Below are 23331 nucleotides of genomic sequence, written 5' to 3'. Positions count from 1 at the left end.
ATATTACTCATATTACTCACTCCATTATTAAAAAAAAATTATGCTCTTTTTAATTGCATTAACCAAAATCCAGATCCAGGCTATAAATTTTAAATTTATTTTAATGAAAATAAAATAGTATCACAACCCTATAAAACTTATAATGTGATTAAATTTAATAAGGCTAATAGTGAAGAACTTTATTTAAACTGAATTTAAAATACAAAAATGATTGGCATTAAAACAATACTTACTGTGAAAGATGTCTTCAGGACAAAGTAACAAAGAAATCTAATATAATAATTATTATTTTCTATGATAAAAAACACTTTATTATAAAGTAAACATTGAAATCTTATCATAAACATAAACATAATTTTCTGTTTACTTGCTTTTTTACAAAAATATTGATTATAAAAGTTAAAGTATAGTAAATTAAAAAAATGATAAAATTGAACAGTGTCCCATTTCACCCTAATTCTCCTGTCCCAAATCACCCCATCACTAGTAGGTGTGAGAAAACCTTTATTTTATATAGTTCTCATAGCCATATGCTAATCATATTTCTTCAGTAGTTAAATGAAACAATAGTGAATAATTAAAAACCATAAACATAAAAACATATGCAAACAACACATGAATATTTAATATTAATGTTTTTAAATTCCAGGAAAATTGTTAGATTTTTACATATTCGCAAATAATCCGAAAAAAAAAATACTTCTGAAACTTAAAAAACACAATAATATGAAGAAGCTATTGGAAACTTATAACATATATAAAAAACTTTTGCTTTATTAAATTTTTCACTGAGATATTGCCAAGTCCCATCTCACCCCATGTCCCATCTCACCCCATTCTCCCCTATACTTGGGCGCCTGCAGGATTTTTTGATGTTTCAGATAGGACACTTTCACACATTGTACAAACTCCAAACTTAAGTGTGTTCATACCTATGCCAAATGATGAGGCCTTGAAAAAATTTGGAATGGCGGAGGCCTGCGATCAAAAAAACAAAATTTTCAACTATATCATCTTAAACTAAATTTAAATTTATTGACAGATTTTAAATTTCGTAGAAAAATATTGAAAATTACAAAAGTTATGACCATGCAAAATTTACACCACCTCATTTTTTTTTTTTGGGGGGGGGGGGATTTTGCATGGTCATAACTTTTGTTATGACCATGCAAATGAACGTGCTCGCCCCCCTTTTTTTTTCTAAAATACCTTCTTTTTTTTTAAGAAAATTCTAGACATAGGGGACTTTTTTTAGAAACGGTTGTGTCCCTCCACTTCAAAACCTGTGTCGATGGCCCTGTAAAATGATGATACCAATAATTATAATACAAGTATGAGTAAATAAAAAAAATAGTAGTAATAACAGCGAATAAAAGTAATAGTAAAAATTATAAAAAATATACTATATTAATAATAATAACAATAAAAATCACAACAGCAATCAAACTAACAATAATAACAATAACAATAATATAACGAAAACAGTAATATAAAAAATAAAAAATTAAAGCAATATTAACAACAGTAAGAGCAATAATACTTATAATGATAAAAGTATAGAATTAATAACAATAATATAACAAAAACAGTAATATAAAAAATAAAAAATTAAAGCAATATTAACAACAGTAAGAGTAATAATATTTATAATGATAAAAGTATAGAATTAATAACAATAGCAATAATAGTGCACTATTATTTTCTCTTCATCACTAGTGATGAAGAGAAAAATAAATACTTCAGTTTGAGAACGATTAAAGTAATGAATTTAACAAAAAATATTAAAACACAACAGAAAAGAGAAAAACAATTAGACAAATAGAAGCTCAGAGTTAGGGTTATAAATAATAAGTCGAATAAAAGTATAAGATTTACAAGGAATTTTTGTTTTAAAAATAGTTAAAGAGCGCAGAATTAGATTTAAAGAGTCACATTTCTTACATGATCAAATTCAGTAGAAAAATATTAACAATGAAGTTTATTAAAAATAATCAAAAGTTGTGCACTTAATTAAAATGAATGAATCTGTAATAAATTTACAACTCAAGGTAAGTACTTTGAAAAGTTCTAAACCACTTGTTTTTTCAACTAAATATTCATATCTTTGGATCTTCAACAAAAATTTCTGTTGGTCGCTCATCCGGAACATTTTTCGACTGTAAACGTTTCGGCTGTAGAAAAGTCGCCGGTAATTTAAAAAAATATTTTTTATAACATTAAAGAAATCATTTGAGCAGGTAAGTTTTACCTTCAGTAGAATTAGTTTAATGAGAGTTTAAAGAAAAAACGTGGGTCTAAAACGAAAATTACACTCACCCTAAGCGTGTAATGAGAGTCCTTTGTTTGTTTTAGATATTTTTAACCGCGTTCTACATGAATCAATGCATATATATATATATATATATATATATATATATATATATATATATATATATATATATATATATATATATATATATACATATATATATATATACATATATATATATATATATATATATATATATATATATATATATATATATATATATATATATATATATATATATATGTATATATATATATATATATATATATATATATATATATATATATATATGTATATATTTATATATATATATATATATATATATATATATATATATATATATATATATATATATTTTTTCTGTAATATACAAAAATTCCCGATTCATTCAACCTCCGAGGGACCAACGAAAATGGTTTGACTTTCCCTTTAAGTCAAACTTTAACCAATATGAGGTGTTAGTTCGATTTATAGCAATTTTCCTTTATTCAATGCTAAAGTATAAAAATTAAATATTGACCATCATACTAACAAAAACGTAAAAAATGTTTTAGTGAAAGAAGTTACCGATACTATTGACGCTGTACACTTAAAAGTTAAAATTGAAAAAAGTTTGGCAACGCGATGACTTTTATTTCTTAATAAAATTGCGTCATAAAAGCTTGCGATCTTTTACTAAGATATTTACTAAAACTATAATATTGTTTATTATCTACTATAATGTTTTGTTATGATTCATTTTGTAACAGTTTCATTATAGCATTATTTTATGTCTTATAAAAACCTATTCTATTCAGATCTAAATACAACGAAAAAATGTAGAAAATATTAGGCTACTGCTATGTTTATGAAATGTTCGAGTTATCCATAGAATTTCTCTGTAAGAGTACGAAAAAATGGTTCGACTTAACAAAGTTCGAGTTATCCGAGGTTTGACTTAACGGGAGAATTTTAATAGTAATCATTAAGACGATTTTAATGGAACAAATGAAATAGTTTGAGATAACAAAAGTTCAAGTTAAGCGGAGCTCGACCTACCGGGAATTAAAGGTATACAACAAAATGGATAACATTGTTCCAGAAATTATTAATTCAACAAAATTTAAGGTCCTCTAATATTGATACGTGAGCCGTTCACCCACAGATAAAGGGTTTCGTTCTGTAATTGAAACTCGCACGCCTGTAAACGGAAGGTTTTACTTTTTACAAAGATCATCCCTCCTATAAAACCTCAAACAATATTTTTTACATCATTTTTTAAATTAAAAAAAAATTGAACCTAATGCGTATATTACTTATGCAAGCGCTTTTGTAGCACTTTCGGTCACACCTTTAAAGCAATAAATGTTCAAACAAATTGTTATTTTTTATGCAAAAAAGCTTATAATTAATTTTATTCGCTGGTTTTAAAATTTTCTAATTAATTATCAATGAACTTATAAGTAGTAGAAATTTTATAAGATTGAATTAGACTTTCTTCTTAAACCTTCAGTTTCGGTAGCTTCTAGGAAGATTTCGATTTTAGCATTTTATTATTGAAAAAAAACTTTTTAGAATTGCTTGCACAAATGTATTTTATAACATTATAGTTATAGTAAAGTCAACGTGAAGCTCATAGAGAACACAAAGCAAAATTGCTCAACATGATTATCGAGTTAAACGAGGTTTATAAAAAATATAATTGAATAACAAATATTTTTTGTTATGTAGTTTGAGTTAGATCGTATTTTCACGAATAAAAATAATTTTGATAATAATCTAGTATTTGCCTTACCAGCGGTATTTCGTTATAAATAGTATTTCGTTTTCGGATGTTTTTTTGTTTTTTTTTTTTAACAAACTCAGCTTTTTATGGTTATTTGTATAATTTTTATATAATTTATAAAACTTTACTTTATTTATAAGTAGACAACTGCCTTATATGATTTATATCTTCTCGAATTAATGCGTTTTTTTAATAACGACAGAAATCGAAATCGAAATCGCAGATCAATTTAAATAAATACTTAAAGAGCTTTTATGTTGCAGGATTAACATTTTTAATTAAATCATTGAAATCAGTCAAATTGCATTTGTTTGTATGAGCTGCGTATATTTTTCATGATGCGAACCAACAAAAGTTAACATTAAAATGACCAAAAATTTAAACGAGACAAGTTCGGCTACTGAAAATGAAAAAACGACAGAAAACTATAAAGAGTTACTAGATAACCTTCGTGTTGAGGTTACGACGAATTTAGATATTCACAGACAATTCATTTTTAGGTAATGTTTTGATTTGAAACTTAAATTTAAAGTTTTTGAAATTATTAAAGCAAAGTTGATGTTTATCTAATAACTGAATTTAGAAGTTCAAAAGTTCTTCTAATAACTGAATAAAATAATAATTTCTTCTAATAACTGAAAAAACTGAATAAAAAATTAATCTAATAACTGAAGTTTTTGAAATTATTAAAACAAAGTTGATATTTATTTGTTTTTATCTAATAACTGAATTTAGAAGTTCAAAAGTTCTTGATTTAATTAAAATTCATTTAGAAGTTTGTAAAGTCAAAAACTTCTTCTCTGAATTTTTTGACGATAATAATTTGCACAACAATATTCGTATTACAAATATTTTATAGTTTTTTAACTTATTTAGAACTCGAAAAAATAGTTTCTTGTTATTATTGTTTTTTTTTTTTTTAATCATCTTTTCTTATTTAGGTGTTTTTATATTTTTGAAATAATTTTTAATATTCCATTTCGTGGCTAACGAAGCAAACAGAATAAGTTTAGTTAAAAGATCAAACAATGAAACATTAACTGGAAAAATAAATACATTTAAAACAACTAAAATAAAAAACTTTCTAGCTAACAAGAACTTTTTATTTTGTTAAGTAAATATCCAGATTTTCAAACATACATGTTGGTCCTTAGAGTTTCAGACAACAACTTTATTGTTCTAAAATATAGATGAGCTAATACTCAATATTATTTTGTATTGTGGGCCTTTTTAATGGAAAATAGTTTCAAATACTGTTAATAAAAAGAAAATGAGCTTGACAAGGAGTATTAGTACAACCAATCCTCTAAACGATTTCTAGATGTAACCCATTGGTGAAACATAGCCAACATTCAATTATTACAAGAGTCACCTTTAAATGATCCTCTGTGATTTTGTATCATAATGACATTTTTTGTATATGCTGCTGCAATCAAATATATATTTGAATCTGTTGAAGCAGGTATTTTAATTATTGCTTTTTTTTCTTTGTCTAGCACTTCCTTGCTTTTTCTAAAAAAGGTTAACATTACAATTTTTTTTCACTGTTCATTTTACAAGTATACTTATGTACTTTTTTAATGAAAACAATCTGCCTTCGAGGTAATTGGAAATTGTTGATGTCCTGATTCTTATATCAAATTGTCATAAAATTTTTGTTTTGATGGCCACGAATCCAGTTGAAAATCTATTTTAATCCATCCTAACATTTCTTCGATTCGTTAAACGAGTAATACTATGCGATAAATAAATAATTATTTTATTATAATACTACTTGTTAAGCGAAGTTTAACGATTAGTATTATAATAAAAGTAAATTTTTTTTTTTTTTGAAATTGAAATTGTTCTTTTAAAAAGTAATAACTTTTTTTTTTCAATTTTATGATCTAGATACTTAAATTTGTCAACTAAAATTAATTCAGAACCGACATGTATTAGAGGAAAGTTGTTTGACGCTATTTTACCTATCTGCAACAGATTGATGTATATTATACTATGTATAATTATGTATGCAAAATACTACGTAGTGATAATAAAAATTAATAAAGAAATAATAATAATAACAGTGTAAATAAAAAATAATAGTTTGTAATAATACGAGGTAACAGTAAAAATAAAAAATAAATAAAAATAATTGTAATAGTTACAAGCAAGCTACTGATGATTATAGGAGGAACGCCAAATTTTTATTAACAATAAAATAATATAAAAATTCGTACATATCAACAAATGGTACTATTTTTTTTAACAAATAGTAATTATATTAATTATACTAATTATAGTAATTAATTATATTAATTACTATAATTAAGTAATTAATTATATTAATTATACTAATTATAGTAATTATTAATTTGTTTAACAAATAGTAATTTGTTTAACAAATAGTAATGGTACTATTTGTTTAACAAATAGTAATATTTGTTTAACGAATAGTACTATTTGTTTAACAAATAGTAATATTCGTTTAACAAATATTACTATTTGTTTAACAAATAGTTAAACGAATAGTACTATTCGTTTAACAAGTAGTACTATTCGTTTAACAAATAGTACTATTCGTTAAACGATAAGTACTATTTGTTAAACAAATAGTAATATTCGTTTAACGAATAATACTATTTGTTAGACTTCGTAACCGAATTTTATCATTAACCAAAAAAACCGAACCAAAATTAATCATTCAGTGTTCGACTACGTTTAACTTTGATTGGCAAATTTTTTTTTTTTTTAAACATCTTTGCTTCCAACAAGGCTGCAAGCAAATAATTAAAGTTGGAAGTTACTGGAAGAGAAAAGATGAAGGTTGTAGAGCAACGTAACGATTGACAGACGACTTAAAGGATTGCAAATTATACGAATCAGGAAAGCAAGATGAAGAAAGCAAATTCCAAAAAGCTGATGTTCGAAGAAAAAAACTAGACGAATAAGCAGTTTTGGAGCACTTATGAACAGCCACTTAATTGGATGACGAGTAACACGAGAATGAATTTTAGTAGATGGCGCAAGAAACGATAGCTCTTTAGAGCAGTGCCCATTATAGTATTTGTAGAAAAAAGAAAGAGAAGCAACATTACAATGATAGGATAATTGTTGGAGGTTGACTGCAAGAGCAGGTCCAACTATGTTTACAATGCGTTTTTGCACCTTGTCTAAAAGAGAAAAGGCATTATTAGAACATCCGCCCCAGATATGGCAACAGTATTCCATACAAAGCCGGATTTGAGATTTATAGAGATAAAGAATAGAATCCGAAGTAAGAAAGTGTCGAGCTCGATAAAGAGATGCAACTTTAGCAGATGCTAATTTTGCAACTGATTTGATATATGGTTTCCAAGAAAGATTGGAAGTAAGAGTTAATCCTAGAAGATGAAGAGTAGAGGACTCATTGAGTACATCACCATTCATAAATATAGGAAGATCTAACTTATTGCAATATTGCAGAGTTTTATCTGTATTGAAGTTCACCAGCCACTGTGAGCTCCATGCTGTAGCAGAAGTGAGATCCTTTTCAAGCTCAAATGCCCCCTCCAAGCAATCAGAGAGTGTTAGTTTCTTATCAGGACACGAACAAAAGGTAGTATTATCAGCAAACAATGCCACCTTAGATGTGAGAATATCTGGAAGATCGTTAATGTAAATTAAAAAGAGTATAGGGCCAAGGATAGAACCTTGAGGAACCCCTGAAATTAGAGAATAAGATGAGAAGTGCTGTCCATTGAGGACAACTTTTATGCTACGATTGGAAAGGAAGGATTCCATAATCTTAAAGATGTTGCCAGATACACCGTAAGAAAAATGCTTATGGAGAAGACCAGCATGCCAAACTTCATCAAAAGCTTTAGAAATTTCAAGAGCGATGGCCTTAACCTCTCCACCTTTATCTAATGCACAATAAAACCTATCGGTTATTACTGTTAGCAAATCAGCTGTAAAACGAGAAGATCGAAATCCATATTGATGGTCAGAAAGTAAGTTATTCAATTCAAGATGAGAAATAAGGTGTTTGTTAATTAAAGATTCAAAAACCTTGCTTATGATAGGAAGAAGACTAATAGGACGGTAGTTAGACGAATCAGATCGCTCTCCAAAAATTTTAAAAAATAGGGATAACAGATGCCGCTTTCCAGCCGGCTGGAAAACAAGACTCTGATAAGAACTTGTTGAATAGTTTTGAGAGTATAGACGACAGCTCCGGAGAACAATTCTGCAAGACAATAACATATATTGTCCGGGCCACAAGCTATAGAAGAGTCTAAGCAGGAAATCACTTTAGATACAGAAGCTGGAGTGATACGAATGTCAAGCAATGGATTAACCTGTTTGTTGGCAATATCAGATAGAACGCACCTGGTGGAATCAAGAGATGATATTGATGAAAAGTTCTTTGCAAACAATTCAGCTTTGTCTTTAGGTGAGGTGACAAAGTCTGAACCATACAAGAAAAGTGGAATTAAAGATTTACCCTTATTAGTTATACTATTAAAGATTCTCAACAAGTTACGAGAGTTAAACAAATTAACTTTGCTGGTGCCTACGTGAGTCACCCTATCGTTGCTCAGCATATTTAACAACTTTTTTTATCTGTTACTTGATGAAGATAAAACGTCGCGTTACTTTTCAACTTGTTTGCCCGTACCTATTTCATGCCGACAGATTGGGTCAATTTATTTGAGAAGTAGATATAAGCAAATATTGACATGGATTTGATTTAAAATCATTTAGGGTTAAAGTCTATGGGATCTATTACGTCAACAAAATAGAAAGAAGGGAGAGTCTAAGAATTTTTGACAATTATGGGAGGCGGTTATCAATTGTAGAAGTAATTTTATAAGAGGGGTCTTTGGAAGTTTGACAAGTTGTTGACGAAGGAGTTGCTGAAACGGAGGAGCGAGGTAAAAATTGCCAAAAACTTGTTGACATAATTAATGGACAGTAAGATCTAAAGTTTTAAATCTTCAACAATGCTTGATTAAAGCAGGAATGGCTGTTTCACCATCAGTCGGGTTTATCAGGAAACTTCGTGATAAAATCGACAAAATCAACTATAAGATTGAATTTACTATGTTTGATGAGAAGGTAGTGAATACTTTATCAGATACTAGTTTAACTCAATCTTGCAATTTTTGCGAGGAAAACATTTTCAAAAAAGCATACATTATACACCTTGGAGTAAGTTCTCTTTACTGTTGGATTTGCACTTTTAATTATCTTATGCATTTGGGAATTAAAACGGAAATTCAAGAGTTTCAGGCAAAAACAACTGATGAGATATTAAATGTGGTTCAAATAAAAAAAATATTACTAAAAAAAAATGTAGAGAAAAACTGACCCAATGGGCTTGGGACATAAAAAAGAGCTCTTTTAAATGTCTTTCAAACATTTTGAACATCATTTGAACGTTAAAAAGTCGTCTTTTTAGGTCCCTTGTCCACTGGGAGCGTTTTGATATCAAATTTTTGACCAACCCAGAGCAAGATTTGGTAACAAAAACGAGGGATACAAGTTTTTGCTAACATTATTTGATAAAGAACTTGTAGAAAGACTGATAACTACTACGGTAGCCATATGTTCTGGCCATGTTATTGACCCTTAAATTTTTCAAAACAACTTCATTAACACCAATGATTTAATTATTTCTCTCTACAGTTGGAATTTACATACCACCTATTATTCACAAACCTCTGCTGCACGGAGTTCAGATATCAGAGTCCTTAGAACTTCCCATTGGATTTTAGTCAGAAGAGGCTCAAGAAGCTTGAAACTAAGAAGTTTGAAATGCCAGGTAGATTCATTCGTTTAAAATTTCAAGGTTAAGTATTATGAAGAACCGAATAAACCATCAACTAATTTGAAGTGATCCACTGATTTTATATGTCTCTTTTGTCAAACACAAACGGTTCAATGGAAAGCAACTACCAACAATGTTCTTTTACTGCTAAATATTTAGCAACTACATGTATATTTTTATTAATAATTATTTTGAGAGAATTAAAGTAATTTAAATGAAAGAAATGATTTTTTTAATTAATTTTTATTCCAATTTTAATTTGATAATTACAATTTTGAGCTTGGTCAAAGTTGGAAAAATTGTTTTTTAATCTAAAAAAAAAAAATCTGAGGTAAATAAAAAAATTATATCGAAATAAATTATTGAAGTTAATCACTATGATAAAGTAAATGCACTACAACTTAGATTAGTCAGATCCAAAGTATTAAGCATATCTTTAAGAAATACCATTCTCATTCGAAGTTATAAAATGATTGTAATTTAATAATAATAAAATAAGTTAATGTCTCCTTTTTTTTTTTTTTTTATCAATGTTGCTCATTGGGCTGGTTCTGAGCCAGAACTCTAACCATGGTTGCTCAAATTTTAAAAACTCTGAATCTAAATTTGAAATACAGTTTTTTTATCTAGGTATCAACATCCTCTTAAAAAACAATGTCATAAAAATTTCCAATAGAGTAATAATAAATATTTTGTTTTGGCTTAAAGATTTAAGCCAAAACAAAATATTTTGTTTTGGCTTAAAGATTCTAAAATTTAAACTTAAATACTTTTGTCAACAAACTGGAATTATTTGACCCAAAAAATGATTATTACATCATAACATATTTATTTACTATGTTAGTCAAAAATTGTCGAATTATTGCCGTTTTTTGAGCATTCTGAAGCATAGCACAGTGGGCCAGTAGGTGGACAAAATGGGAAAAGTTTTAGTTGTCTAATCTTGAAAACCTATTTAATTTTAGTATCTACATATATTAGGAGAAATCTATTGATAATTTGTTTATATTAAATCCCTTAGTTACCAGGACTCTAAGCATTTGAATATTGAGATAAAATAAAAAAAATAAAAAATTATAAATAAGTAATTAACGGTGACATCAACGTTGTGTTATATTTCAATTACATCTACGTTTTTGAAACAAAAAATTAGTACATGTTATTCTAGAGTATTTAGAGATAAGAAAAACCAATGTGTGAAATAAATTTGTCATAGCATGTTATCTCAGTTATACTTTGAAAATCACAGATTAAAAAAAAAAAATTCTTAAGAAACTTATTTTTTGCCGCACAATAACTAATAATTACCACAATTTGCCATGTGTTGTCTTATATTTATTTGAGCTATATGATGCTTCAATCGAGTTTTAATTGATTGCTCGTCCCCTTAAATCCCCGTTCAGATTTTATGTATGTTTTAACTTGGTTGCTATGGTACTAAATTTTGCATAGCAACAACTCATTTTTACATTAACGTTGTTTTAACGGTATTTTACTTGCGCTAAACACACAATATTGGGGGTATGTATTAAAATGAGATTCAGAATTCTTATGAGGTTAACTTTTTTTGGTTACTATGGATACCTTACTTTGCATAACATAGCAACAACATATTTTCGGTAGTTGTTAGTAATTTAATTACTAACACTGACAGTAATTTAATTACTTTTAATTTTAATTACTAACACTTGTAGTAACTTAAGTACTAACAAGTATTAGTAGTCCAGGCGGCATATATATTATAACATTTTACTTTTAAATACAAAATACTTGTTACAATAATTATTTAGATATGGTTTTGTTAAACTTAGACATTCATAATTTTCTCCAAAAAAACAATCTTAGTATTTCAAAACAAAATATTACTGAAGGTATATTAAAATTTATTCAGCCAAAATTTGCTGATTTTAAAGACGTTGATTTTAGACATGCTGTTCAACGATTTGTTTACTTGTATAAAAAAAAGTGGAAATCTGCAAACTATACTGTGAAAAATTTTGAAAAGAAGTTTGTGAACTGGCTTAATGAATATTTAATTGTCAGAAAAAAAGACAATGAACCAACTGCAAGTAGACGTGGTCGAAAACCAGTTGCATTTGATAATAGTTCTAATAAAACTAAAAAACGGCGTGTATCTTGTTTAATTGAATCTCATTCATCCAATGAATTATTTTTTGCTGCTAATAAAAAATTTAGACATGAATCTGTTGTTATTGCTGCCAAGAATGTTTTAAATATATCAAATACAGATAAAGCAACTAAATATTCAGCAGACGAAGCACTGGCTTTAATAATTGATGCAAGTCTGACAAAAGCTTCCTATCAATTGATTAGAAGCGGAGCCTTGGAGAAAGAATATAACATCTACCCCGCTTACAATGATGTCAGAGATGCAAAATTGAAATGTTATCCTGCAAACATAACAGTGGAGGACTATTCAGCTTCAGTTCCTTTAAAAGATTTAATGACTCATACTTTGCAAAGAATCTGTGCAGTTCAGGAACCTGTGCTAAGGCACTTGATATTGAACGACAAAGCAATAAAAACAATGACACTAACGTGTAAGGCTGGTTTTGATGGTGCTACTGGCCAAAGCATTTATAAACAAGTTTTATCAGAACCCGACATTAACAGAGATTTAAAGCGTGAAGAGTCATTATTTATTACTTGTCTTGTCCCATTGGATTTGACTGGATTTAACAACAGCAACGAAAAGGTGCCTATTTGGAGAAATCAAAAGTCTTCCTCCACAGCCTATTGTAGACCCATAAGATTTGCATACAAAATGGAATCCAAGGAATCTGTGATTGAAGAAGATCAGTACATTAAAAGTGAGATAGAAAGCTTGGGTATGATTTTATTAGAGGTTTACGGATCTTCTATTGAAGTGAATTGTATTATTGAACTTACAATGATTGATGGGAAGGTTCAAACAATATTATCTGAAAAAAATAACTCATACCAATGCTGTTCAGTGTGTGGTGTCTCTCCAAAAAATATGAATAGTCTTGATATCCTTAATATAGATTATACTAACAGAGAGTTCAAATATGGTCTTTCCAGTCTTCATGCATGGATTCGATTTTTTGAGATGTTATTGCACATTGCATATAAAAAAGAAACAAGAAAGTGGCAAGCAAGATCTAAAGAACACAAAGAAAAGGCATCTGTAGCTAAACAAAAGATTCAGACTGATTTTATGAAAAAAATGGGACTTGTTGTTGATTTCCCTAAAAGTGGTGGTTCTGGAACAAGTAATGATGGCAATACCTCAAGGCGTGCTTTTGCAGCATATGAACAAACAGCTGAAATTCTGGGTATTGACCAAAACCTTATATTCAGATTTTACATTATCTTGGTAACGCTCTCTTCAGGATATGAAATAGACTGCTTAAAGTTCAAGGATTATTGTTTTGACACTTTTAGACTATATGTGTCCCTTTATCCATGGTATTACATGGCTCAATCAGTTCACAAAGTATTGATACAAGGACATGACATAATTAAAAGCCTTACATTACCCATCGGACTTATGTCAGAGGAAGCTCAAAAGGCTAGAAATAAAGACTTTAAATCTTATCGCGAAAATTTCAGCCGAAAAACATCCAGAAAAGCAACAAATACTGATCTTATCAATTGACTCCTAGTTTCCAGTGATCCTGTTATTTCATCATTGCGTAAATCAACATCACACCAAACAAATCATAAAGCATTTCCTTCAGATGTTTTACAATTACTTAAACAATCTTCAAACGATATTATTGTTTTATAATTTTTTGATGTAATTTAAAATTGATAACGTTTTCTTGCACTATTTTTTGTTTTTATTATTCCTAAAACATTATTTACCTAAATACTCAATTTTTATTCAATATAGGTGGGTCAAAAATCCGATAAGATATTCAAATATCAATTTACCACTTTGTAACTAAGGAAAGTATCCGGTAACTAAGCAATATAAGTATCCATAACAACTAAATTTAAAAAATTATCGCTTTTGTAAGAAGTGTGATCTCATATTGGTACTCATGGCAAATTTAGTGAATATAGCACTTATAAAATATCTGCAGATAACAAAAGTAGGTTGTTGCTAAGCAAAATAAAGGTATCCATAGCAACGAAATAAAAAAATATTACCTTCATAAAAAGCGCAGACATCATATTAGTACTCATACTAATTTTAGTGAATATAGCTCTTACATTAAATTAGTTATGAATTTTGTCCAGTAAAAGTGCATTCTGGCCCACTGTGCATAGGGCGACGCTTAGTGCCGCGGTGCGCGGTTACAAGACAATCAGAACTTTTTAGAACACCTTAGTAACCAGATTTAAAAATAATAATAAAAAAATAATAAAAAAACAATAATAATAATAATAAAAAATTAAAATTACTTACCAATATAGGTGAGCCCATTCAAGTTTATTCAAAAACTAGGCGCTTTAACGAGCTGGGATTCTAGGTGAAAGTTGTAGGTTTAACTTTCAAAAAAAAAAACATCATGCTTTTTTCTTCAAAATAAACTTTTTATTGTTTGTTTTACCTGTTTATGTTTATTAGTGTTTGATTGTACTGCATTATCTATATATAAAGTTTAGAGTTAATAGTCTTGGGATTGTTTTAGTATATAACATCACACAATATTAAATTGAAGGTTTAAGATGAAAGTTGTTTATACTCATTAGTTATAAACAATATTTCACATGACTTAACTGACATGACAAAAGCAGTTTTAAATGTATTGAAAACCATTTACAAACACACGCACACAATAGACAAATGGGTCCATGTGACCTATTTGTCTATTGTAAACACACACAAATAGGCCCATGTGCCCCAGTCTACACACACACTCGCACACACAAATAGGCCTATATGCCCCAGTCTACCCTATAATAAGGTAGACTAAGGCACATAGGCCTGTTTTAGCCATATATAGGCTATTTAGCTAAAAATGTGAACCGTATTGGTAGTAAAAAGTAAAATAAACACAGTAATAAAAAAAAAATCAACCATTTATATTTACTTTCATATTTCAAGTTTGTGTTTTTTTTTGTAGTTTTATTTTTTATGATAACATATAAGACAGGTCATACTGTGCTTCTCCTAAAGTTTAGTTTTTCTATTCAATAGGTAGAGCAGTGATGCAGGGAAAAGTTCAATCAGGTCTCAGATATGCCTATTACTATACATAGTACCAAGTAAAACAATGTCGTGCATGATATATTTTATGATGCACTGGTTTAGAAATAAAAATATTTTTATCTGTAAATTTTTTATTCCTTTAATATCATCTATTTACTTAAGCATATATAAATAACAATTTGTTACTAATTTTTCCTACCATTTGATACATCTTCTCAGAAAAACAAGAAAAAAACAAAAAATAGTAAAAGAAAAGTTTGGTACCCTATGCCGAGCCCTTAGTCGGTATAGCTGCATTTTTTGTGGCAGCAGTCTGTAAGATAGTGTATGTACTAAAGCTCCCAGCAACAGGCTATTTCAGTGTGATGTCAGAGATGTTATCTAAACACGCATTCATAGTATATATATATATATATATATATATATTTATATATATATATATATATATATATATATATATATATATATATATATATATATATATATATATATATATATATATATATATATAAATTATGTTAGTGTATTCTACAAATAGAGTGCTCAATGTTCTAAAAGAACAGAGCAATAATAAATTAAATGTATATATATATATATATATATATATATATATATATATATATATATATATATATATATATACTTTACAAAAAATGTTAAAAATGAACAGGACTAATATACTTAAGTAGCAAACTTAATAAAATGAAATGTTTATTTCAGAAAGAGGCCAAGTGCGCTTTTTAAAATTTTTAGAAAGCTATAAAAAACATCCAAATTTTAAAATTTGTAAAGGCTTAGGTCTTGGAAAAAAATTTAAGTTTTTTTTTTCTAAAGCAAAAACAAAAAAAGTAAAACTTTGTTTTTTTGGGGTATTTAATAGAACTTTTGATTGGAATGATAGAAAGCCATATATTTGCAATGTAAAATATTATGTTATTAACTTGTTTAATCTTTTTCCTAACTCCGTTTTTTATTTTCAAGATAAAAATACAATAAATTTATCATTGTTATTTCAGTTTTTACTTGGTTGCCTTTAATAATGTGCTAAATTTAATTTATTTTAAGTTACTTGATAAGCAAGAAGGTCTTGGATGAAGAAGATTGTGAACAGATTTTGAATAGTGCTGTAACAAGACAACAAAAAGTTAGTTGCTTTATTGATATAATTCGACGTAAAGGATCATCTGGAATCAAACATTTCATTGATGCCTTAGAATATGAAAATCCAGCTCTTTACAAAGCATTTACTGGGAAAAATGCAACTGCATGTCAGTATTATTGACGTAATTTTATTACTAATTATATTTTTTAATAGTCATTAATGACATATATATATATATATATATATATATATATATATATATATATATATATATTTATATATATATATATTTATATATATATATTTATATATATATATACATATATATATATATATATATACATGTATATATATATATATATATATATATATATATATATATATATATATATATATATATATATATATATATATATATATGTATATATATATATATATATATGCTCACATGCATACACTCTCAATTGCCAGTTATGTTCACACATACTCAAATTATTACGGTATCAATGATAGTTTTATATATATCTCCTTGGTGTGTGTATATATATATATAATATATATATATATATATATATATATATATATATATATATATATATATATATATATATGTATATATATATATATATATATATATGTATATATATATATATATATATATATATATATATATATATATATATATATATATATATATATATATATATATATATATATATATGTAAATTATGTTAGTGTATTTTACAAATAGAGTGCTCAATGTTCTTAAAGAACAGAGCAATAATAAATAAGTAAAAAACACTTATCTAACTTTTATCTTCTACTTTAAGTTTCACCATTGCTGGATCATCAGGAAGAGTTACTAAATCTCAAAAAAAATTCAATTTATAGAAAAAAATATTTTAATATTTAGGAAGTTATAAATTATTATAAAAAAATTTTTAATTACTATATTTTTTTTGTTTACGGGAAGTTACAGAAAGTAATTATTAAATAATTTTCTTTGGAATGGGGAAAGTTTAATTTGGTCATTTGTTTTTATAATTTTTTAAGAGGTATTTATTTTCGTGCCTACATTTAGAAATTAATTCAGATTTTTTATTTAATAAATTTTCTTGATTTAAATGAGTAATTATTTCAAATTTTTTTTGCAAACATAGCATACATTTTTTGGGAATGTTATTATAGGCAGGGGGAGATTTTATATATATATATATATATATATATATATATATATATATATATATATATATTTATATATATATATATATATATATATACATATATATATATATATATATATATATATATATATATATATATATATATATATATATATATATATATATATATATATATATATTAAGGGTGTTCAAAAAAAAAAAATTTTCAAAACACGAATACACAAGAAGCCAAATTTGGAACAAATAGAAAAAAATACGATTACAAAAAAAGTTCCATAAGTATTGACATTTACCTTCTGCTCAAGCAGCAAAATACCCCAAAAAATGCCCCAAACTATTCCTAAATTATTTGGCTTTGAGTGCAAGGTGAATCTTAATAATTTGTAAAGTTTTTTTTTCTAATGTGATCGTAATGGTCCAAATTATTTTATTAGATTGTTGTGTATCCTGGTTTTTACATAACTGTTGTTTAAATTTTTAAAAAAGATTTTGCATAATATAGGCAAAAAAAGAAACTTTTTTTTTGGCGTATTTGCGCAAAATTTTTTTTATTGTGTGTATTTTGTGCAAAAAATATTTTTTGGGAAACCTTTTTTTAATTTAAACAACAATAAAAAAACTAGGATACACAAAAATTGAAAAAAAATATTTTTCGGGTATTTAGCTGCTTGAGCGCAAGGTAAAAATATTTTTAGAGTTTTTTTTTTTAATCAAGTTATTTTTATATTTGCTCCAAATTTGGTTTCTTGTATATTTGCGTTTTGAAAATTTTATTTTTTTGAATACCCTTAATATATATGTGTGTAGTATATATACTTATATGTGTGTGTGTGTGTTTGTGTATATATATTTATATATACATATATACATACATACATACATACATACATATACAACCCATGGAAATAGGAAAATTGAGGTCGGCAATAGTTTGCCAACCTTAATTCAGGCATCAGGTTGGCAAAAAAAAGCTTGATACAAAGGTCTTACTATAAAACATTGAAACCTGGTCAGCAATTTTTTGCCAACTTCAAACACTTGTAGGTTGGCATTGCCAAATGCCAACCCTAATTCCGAGGGTTGTATATATATATATATATATATATATATATATATATATATATATATATATGGGCTTTCACGCTAGCTATTCATTTATTTATTAACAATTTTACTTATTTGATAAAAAGTTTGACAAATAAAGAGCTATAAAAGTTTTTACTGCTTATAAAAAATATTTTAAAATTTGATACATTTTAATAATTCATTATAACTAATTCATTTAAAATATATAAGTCATTACATAATATAAAAATTGTTATGTAATAATTTAGTATGTAATAATTTTATATTATCAATATATGAGTTTGAGCAAAATAAAAAAAAGAAGTTATAACATTCAAAAAGAATGTTTTACTTTTTCAAATGTATTTTTAAAAGTTTTTAATATTATAAACTGAATTTTAAATAACAGGTTTCAATAGGAAGACATTGCATTGACTAAGAAAAATATTTACAACAGAATATTAATTTATTTTTTCATAATTGCATTTTTATAAGAAACTGATTTTTTTATTTCAGAAACCAATCAGTTAGTCAATGAAATTACAACATTTAAATTTCATTTAGCGCTCTTTTTAATTTTTTTGTGTGCAATAACTGCGTTTTTGAAAGTATTGTTATTCGAAAATGACTTTGTGTTTTTCATTTTATTTACAACTATATGGTTTTCTTTTATAAACAACTTAGTTAACTTGATCATTATGTGATTTATGTTAGTGATATTGACTGTTATGAAAATAAATAAATAAATAAACGATCACATTTTGTGAACAAAAAAGCTAATCTTAAACTTGAACCTTGTCTTTTATTTATCTTTAATTTTATTTTGTAGAATTCATTTTAAAATTGTTTATATATATATATATATATAAATATATATATAAAATATATATATATAAATATATATATATATATATATATATATATATATATATATATATATATATATATAGGCCTTGGTGGGAAGCTAGAGCTTTAGTTCTCACTCTTTCCCAAATCCTAAAGTGGTTTACGGGAGGGATTTGCAGCTATATATATATATATATATATATATATATATATATATATATATATATATATATATATATATATATATATATATATATAGGCCTTGTTTTAAAGTGATAAGCTGATGGCAATTTATGTACGCGTTAAGCATATTTACATACACCTAGAGCAATTAAGCGACTTTTTATCATTTTTTAACTTTTAAGTTATTCTATAAGCAATAAGATAAAAAAAGTAATTAATTTTATAAAAAACCACATTAACTTTTGAGTGACGATTAGGTAAAAAAGTTTGAATGACAATTATATTAGATATAAGTTTACTCATAAAAAAAAACTCAAATAAAATTAAAAACTAAGAAAACTTAATTTTTATTAAGCTAATTATTTTATTGAAATATTTAGTAACAGAAAACAATGTTATTTATAGCAGGCCTTGTTACGAGATTTCCCTGCGTAGCAAAAACGCGTAACGCATTTTTAAGTAACTCAACTCAGCAAATATATTTTGCATCGTTAGAAGTTATATTGCGTCACTAGCGTCTTTACAAGTACCACATTGTAAGGGGTCGTCCATAAAGTACGTACGCTCATAGGGGGGAGGGGGGGGGTCTTCAAAAAGCGTACGAAAGCGTATGGGAGGGGGGGGGGGAGGGTTCAATTTAAAAGTACGTACTTCGATTTTCTAATTTATCACAATTAACCAGCTAATCAATAGAAAAGTTACATTCTGACTAAAGATTCTAGTTTGCCAACATAAAAAGATGTATGGTATATGAAGTAGAGGGTATAGTTTTCCTCTATGCACACACATGTATGGGCGCCCGCAGAATTTTTTGATGTTCCAGATAGGACACTTTCACACATCGTGCAAACTCATAACTTAAGTTTGTTTATACCTATGCCAAATGAGGAGGCCTTGCAAAATATCGGGATGGCGGAGGCCTGTGAACAAAAAGCCTTAAAACGCTTACCCTCCTGACCCCCAAAATGAGAGGGGTGTAAATTTTGCATGGTTATAACTTTTAGATTTGGAAAAAAATTTGGATGGCCTCCGCCATCCAAATTTTTTGCAAGGCCACCTCATTTAGCATATTAACAAACTTAAGTTTGCACGTTGTGTGAAAGTGTTCTATCATCAAAAATCAAAACATCAAAAAATCCTGAGGGGGCCCATGCACACATGCCCGCCCTTATATACTGGCCCTGAGTAAGACCTGAGGGCCGTGGTTGATGGGACGGAGTCACCCAAAAAAAAACGTGTCAATGGCGTCTCAAAGACCGCTAGGTTTTGCTAAAATAAAAAGCTTCTTAAAATAGCAAAAGGGCACAAAATTTGCTGTTGCTCCCTCCCACTGGGTTTTACCCTTTGTTTTCAATATTACTGATCTCACCTTAGACTCGTTTTTTACTTACTAAAGAGGGGTGTCTGAAAAAAACGTCCACCTTAAGTATAGTTTATTTACATTTGATTCGTTAAAAAAACAAAAAAAGTTTTTCTTAGATTTCACCGAGAATCGAACCTGGATCTCCGTGGACTATTGCCGCCGCATAAACCTTTCGCCCAAATACACACTTACATTAGTGAATTTTAAATTTATTTAAATTATTATTTGCATTTATACTTAAAGACGTTTTTAAAATGCGTAAGCAAAAAGCTTTGGGGTAGTATAAAGTATCTAAGGTACCCTCCGTCTTTTTTTTTTTTAATTAAAATTTTTAATTAAGAAAAAAAAAAAAAGGAGGGATGGGGGGGATATTTGAGGGGGGGGGTATTTGAGAAACGTACGTACTTTTAAGGGGGGGTGGGGACATAAAAGTATGCATGGCAACAGGGGGGAGGGGGGGTCAAATTTCAAAATTTTTGGCGTACGTACTTTATGGACGACCCCTAATTAAAGTTATTTTATTACCGCGTTAAAAATCATGCAAAAAGTTTTTTTTTTCTCACTATAACATAAGTTACAAATAAAATCAAAGTTCTTATTAAAAAAATCATTTTTATTATTTTTTTTCAAATATAAACTAAATTTTAATTTGAAAAAAATATTTTTTTCATGAAACGTAAAATATTTGTTTATTTTCTTATGGTTTTACATTTGGTTTTTGGTTATTTTATCAATTGTTAATAAATTTTTTCTTATTTAATTTGTGAACTCTTTTTAATAATGTTTTTAAACAATAGAGTTTTTTTTTGTTATTTATCAGTTACCAATAACATATTCGTGATCATAATTTATTTTCATAAATTAAATGAACGTCATTAAAACTTTACGTTATTGAATTAACAATAAATAAAATATGTTATTAATAAAATTTTTACATCAAAATAAATCGTGTATTTTTTAAACTATTATGATTAAAATAATTTTTATATTTAATATAAAAATATATTATTATATTATATAAATATATATTAAATATTTTATATATTTAATTCCTTAAGATAAAACTTAAACACTTTATTTTTTTTAAGTAATTTTTAATAAAAAAAAAATGAAACAAACTGTTTCTTTAACAAAAAAATCTATTAGTTTACAATTGCGGTTACTTACGACTTTATTTCTTCTGAATAAACGTCACGTTAACGATAATCAAAAGATAATTTAAATATTCTAAAAGATATAAGTTTTTGCGTAGCGCAAAACTGCTGAGCGCATAGGCAAATCGCCTTTTCGCAAGCAAAATGCGAGCTGCGTAACGCTTCTTAACAAGGCCTGTTATAGGTAATCACAAGTTTTGTTTATTTACATTATTAAACAAAATATATAAAAAAAAAAAACATAAAAGAAAATTATTTAATAAAAATTTTTATTTATCATTTATCAATCTTCCAAGCACAAGAATATTTATACAACTTTTAATTGGAATAAAATGAAATATAATAAATTTTTTTTTAATAATAAAAAATAAATTAATAATAAATAAAAAGTTAAATTTTATTTGATCTTAATTTTATATTATGATAATTTATTTTTAATTTGTTTTTATTTTATTGAAATGAATAATTTTTTCGCTTAAAAAACACTTATAAGCTGAAAGCAAATGTCATAATAATATAATTTATTCTGATAAAATTATATGATTTTATTTAAAACTAATTTAATAAAAATATATATTTATTTTCTTATAAAAAAAATATTTTAATTTTGATTTAAAAAACATATAATTTTATTCTGATTTAAAAAATGTTTTTAAGTTTATGAAAATTAAAGTTAATGCTTAGGTTTAAAATTATTACTAAATATTATTCAATATTTAAATTTCATTTATTCTTAAAAAAAAATTAGCTTATTAAAAAATAGCCTTTGCTTTCACAACAAAATTGCAAATAAAATAATAAACTTTTAATAAATAAAGTAAATAAATTAGCATAATTTTTGTTATTTGTTACTTGCTAATTTTTTTTTAAATAAAAAATCATTTAGCTTGTTTTGCGGTAAATAATTGCAGTAATTTAAATAAGTTAATGTCTTTAAAAAATAAAAAAATATAGAGAATTTTATGACGTCAAATTCACATTAGGCAAATGCGTTAAACATTTTTTATTTAAAACAAGGCCTGTTTATATATGTATATATATTATTGGAGATAGTGTAAAACCGCGTAACTAGCATTGGCTACTATAATTGGATATTATTAATTTTGACACGAAATATCTATTGTTGACGTAACAAAACATATGAATAATACTAAAATGAGCCCAAAATCTGTTTAAATTGAAAAAAAAGTTCTAACCTTCTCCAGTAGGAAATCTGTAGAGCAGCTATGCAGTATTATCCAATATAATAATAAACGCAAGTATTTTTTTTTTTTAGCGAAAAAATCACAGATTTTCTGCTAAGGTTTGCAGGAACAAGGTTTTACAGCCGCCCAAATTTTTTCCTATATATATATATATATATATATATATATATATATATATATATATATATATATATATATATATATATATATATATATATATAT

The 23331-nt window shown here is 26.5% G+C and overlaps 1 protein-coding gene across 3 annotated transcripts in view; it reads left to right on the top strand.

Moving 5' to 3' along the window:
- The first annotated feature begins 4288 nt into the window (after nucleotides 1–4288).
- The window catches only part of LOC105844181 (coiled-coil domain-containing protein 30), a 129287-nt gene continuing 110244 nt past the window's right edge, over nucleotides 4289–23331 (top strand). For 2 of the 3 annotated variants that reach the window (XM_065803323.1, XM_065803322.1), the window contains exons 1-2: nucleotides 4289–4573; nucleotides 16073–16275. In XM_065803323.1, the coding sequence (XP_065659395.1) occupies nucleotides 4440–4573; nucleotides 16073–16275 (337 nt within the window). In that variant the 5' untranslated portion in view covers nucleotides 4289–4439. The remainder of the gene's footprint in view (nucleotides 4574–16072; nucleotides 16276–23331) is intronic. The other variant, XM_065803324.1, reaches the window with a different exon arrangement.

Source organism: Hydra vulgaris, chromosome 08, assembly GCF_038396675.1.
Source record: "Hydra vulgaris chromosome 08, alternate assembly HydraT2T_AEP".
In the NCBI taxonomy this organism is placed as follows: Eukaryota; Metazoa; Cnidaria; class Hydrozoa; order Anthoathecata; family Hydridae; genus Hydra; species Hydra vulgaris.
The sequence above is the reverse complement of the archived record's forward strand: the minus strand, read 5'-3'. Positions and strand labels throughout refer to the sequence as shown.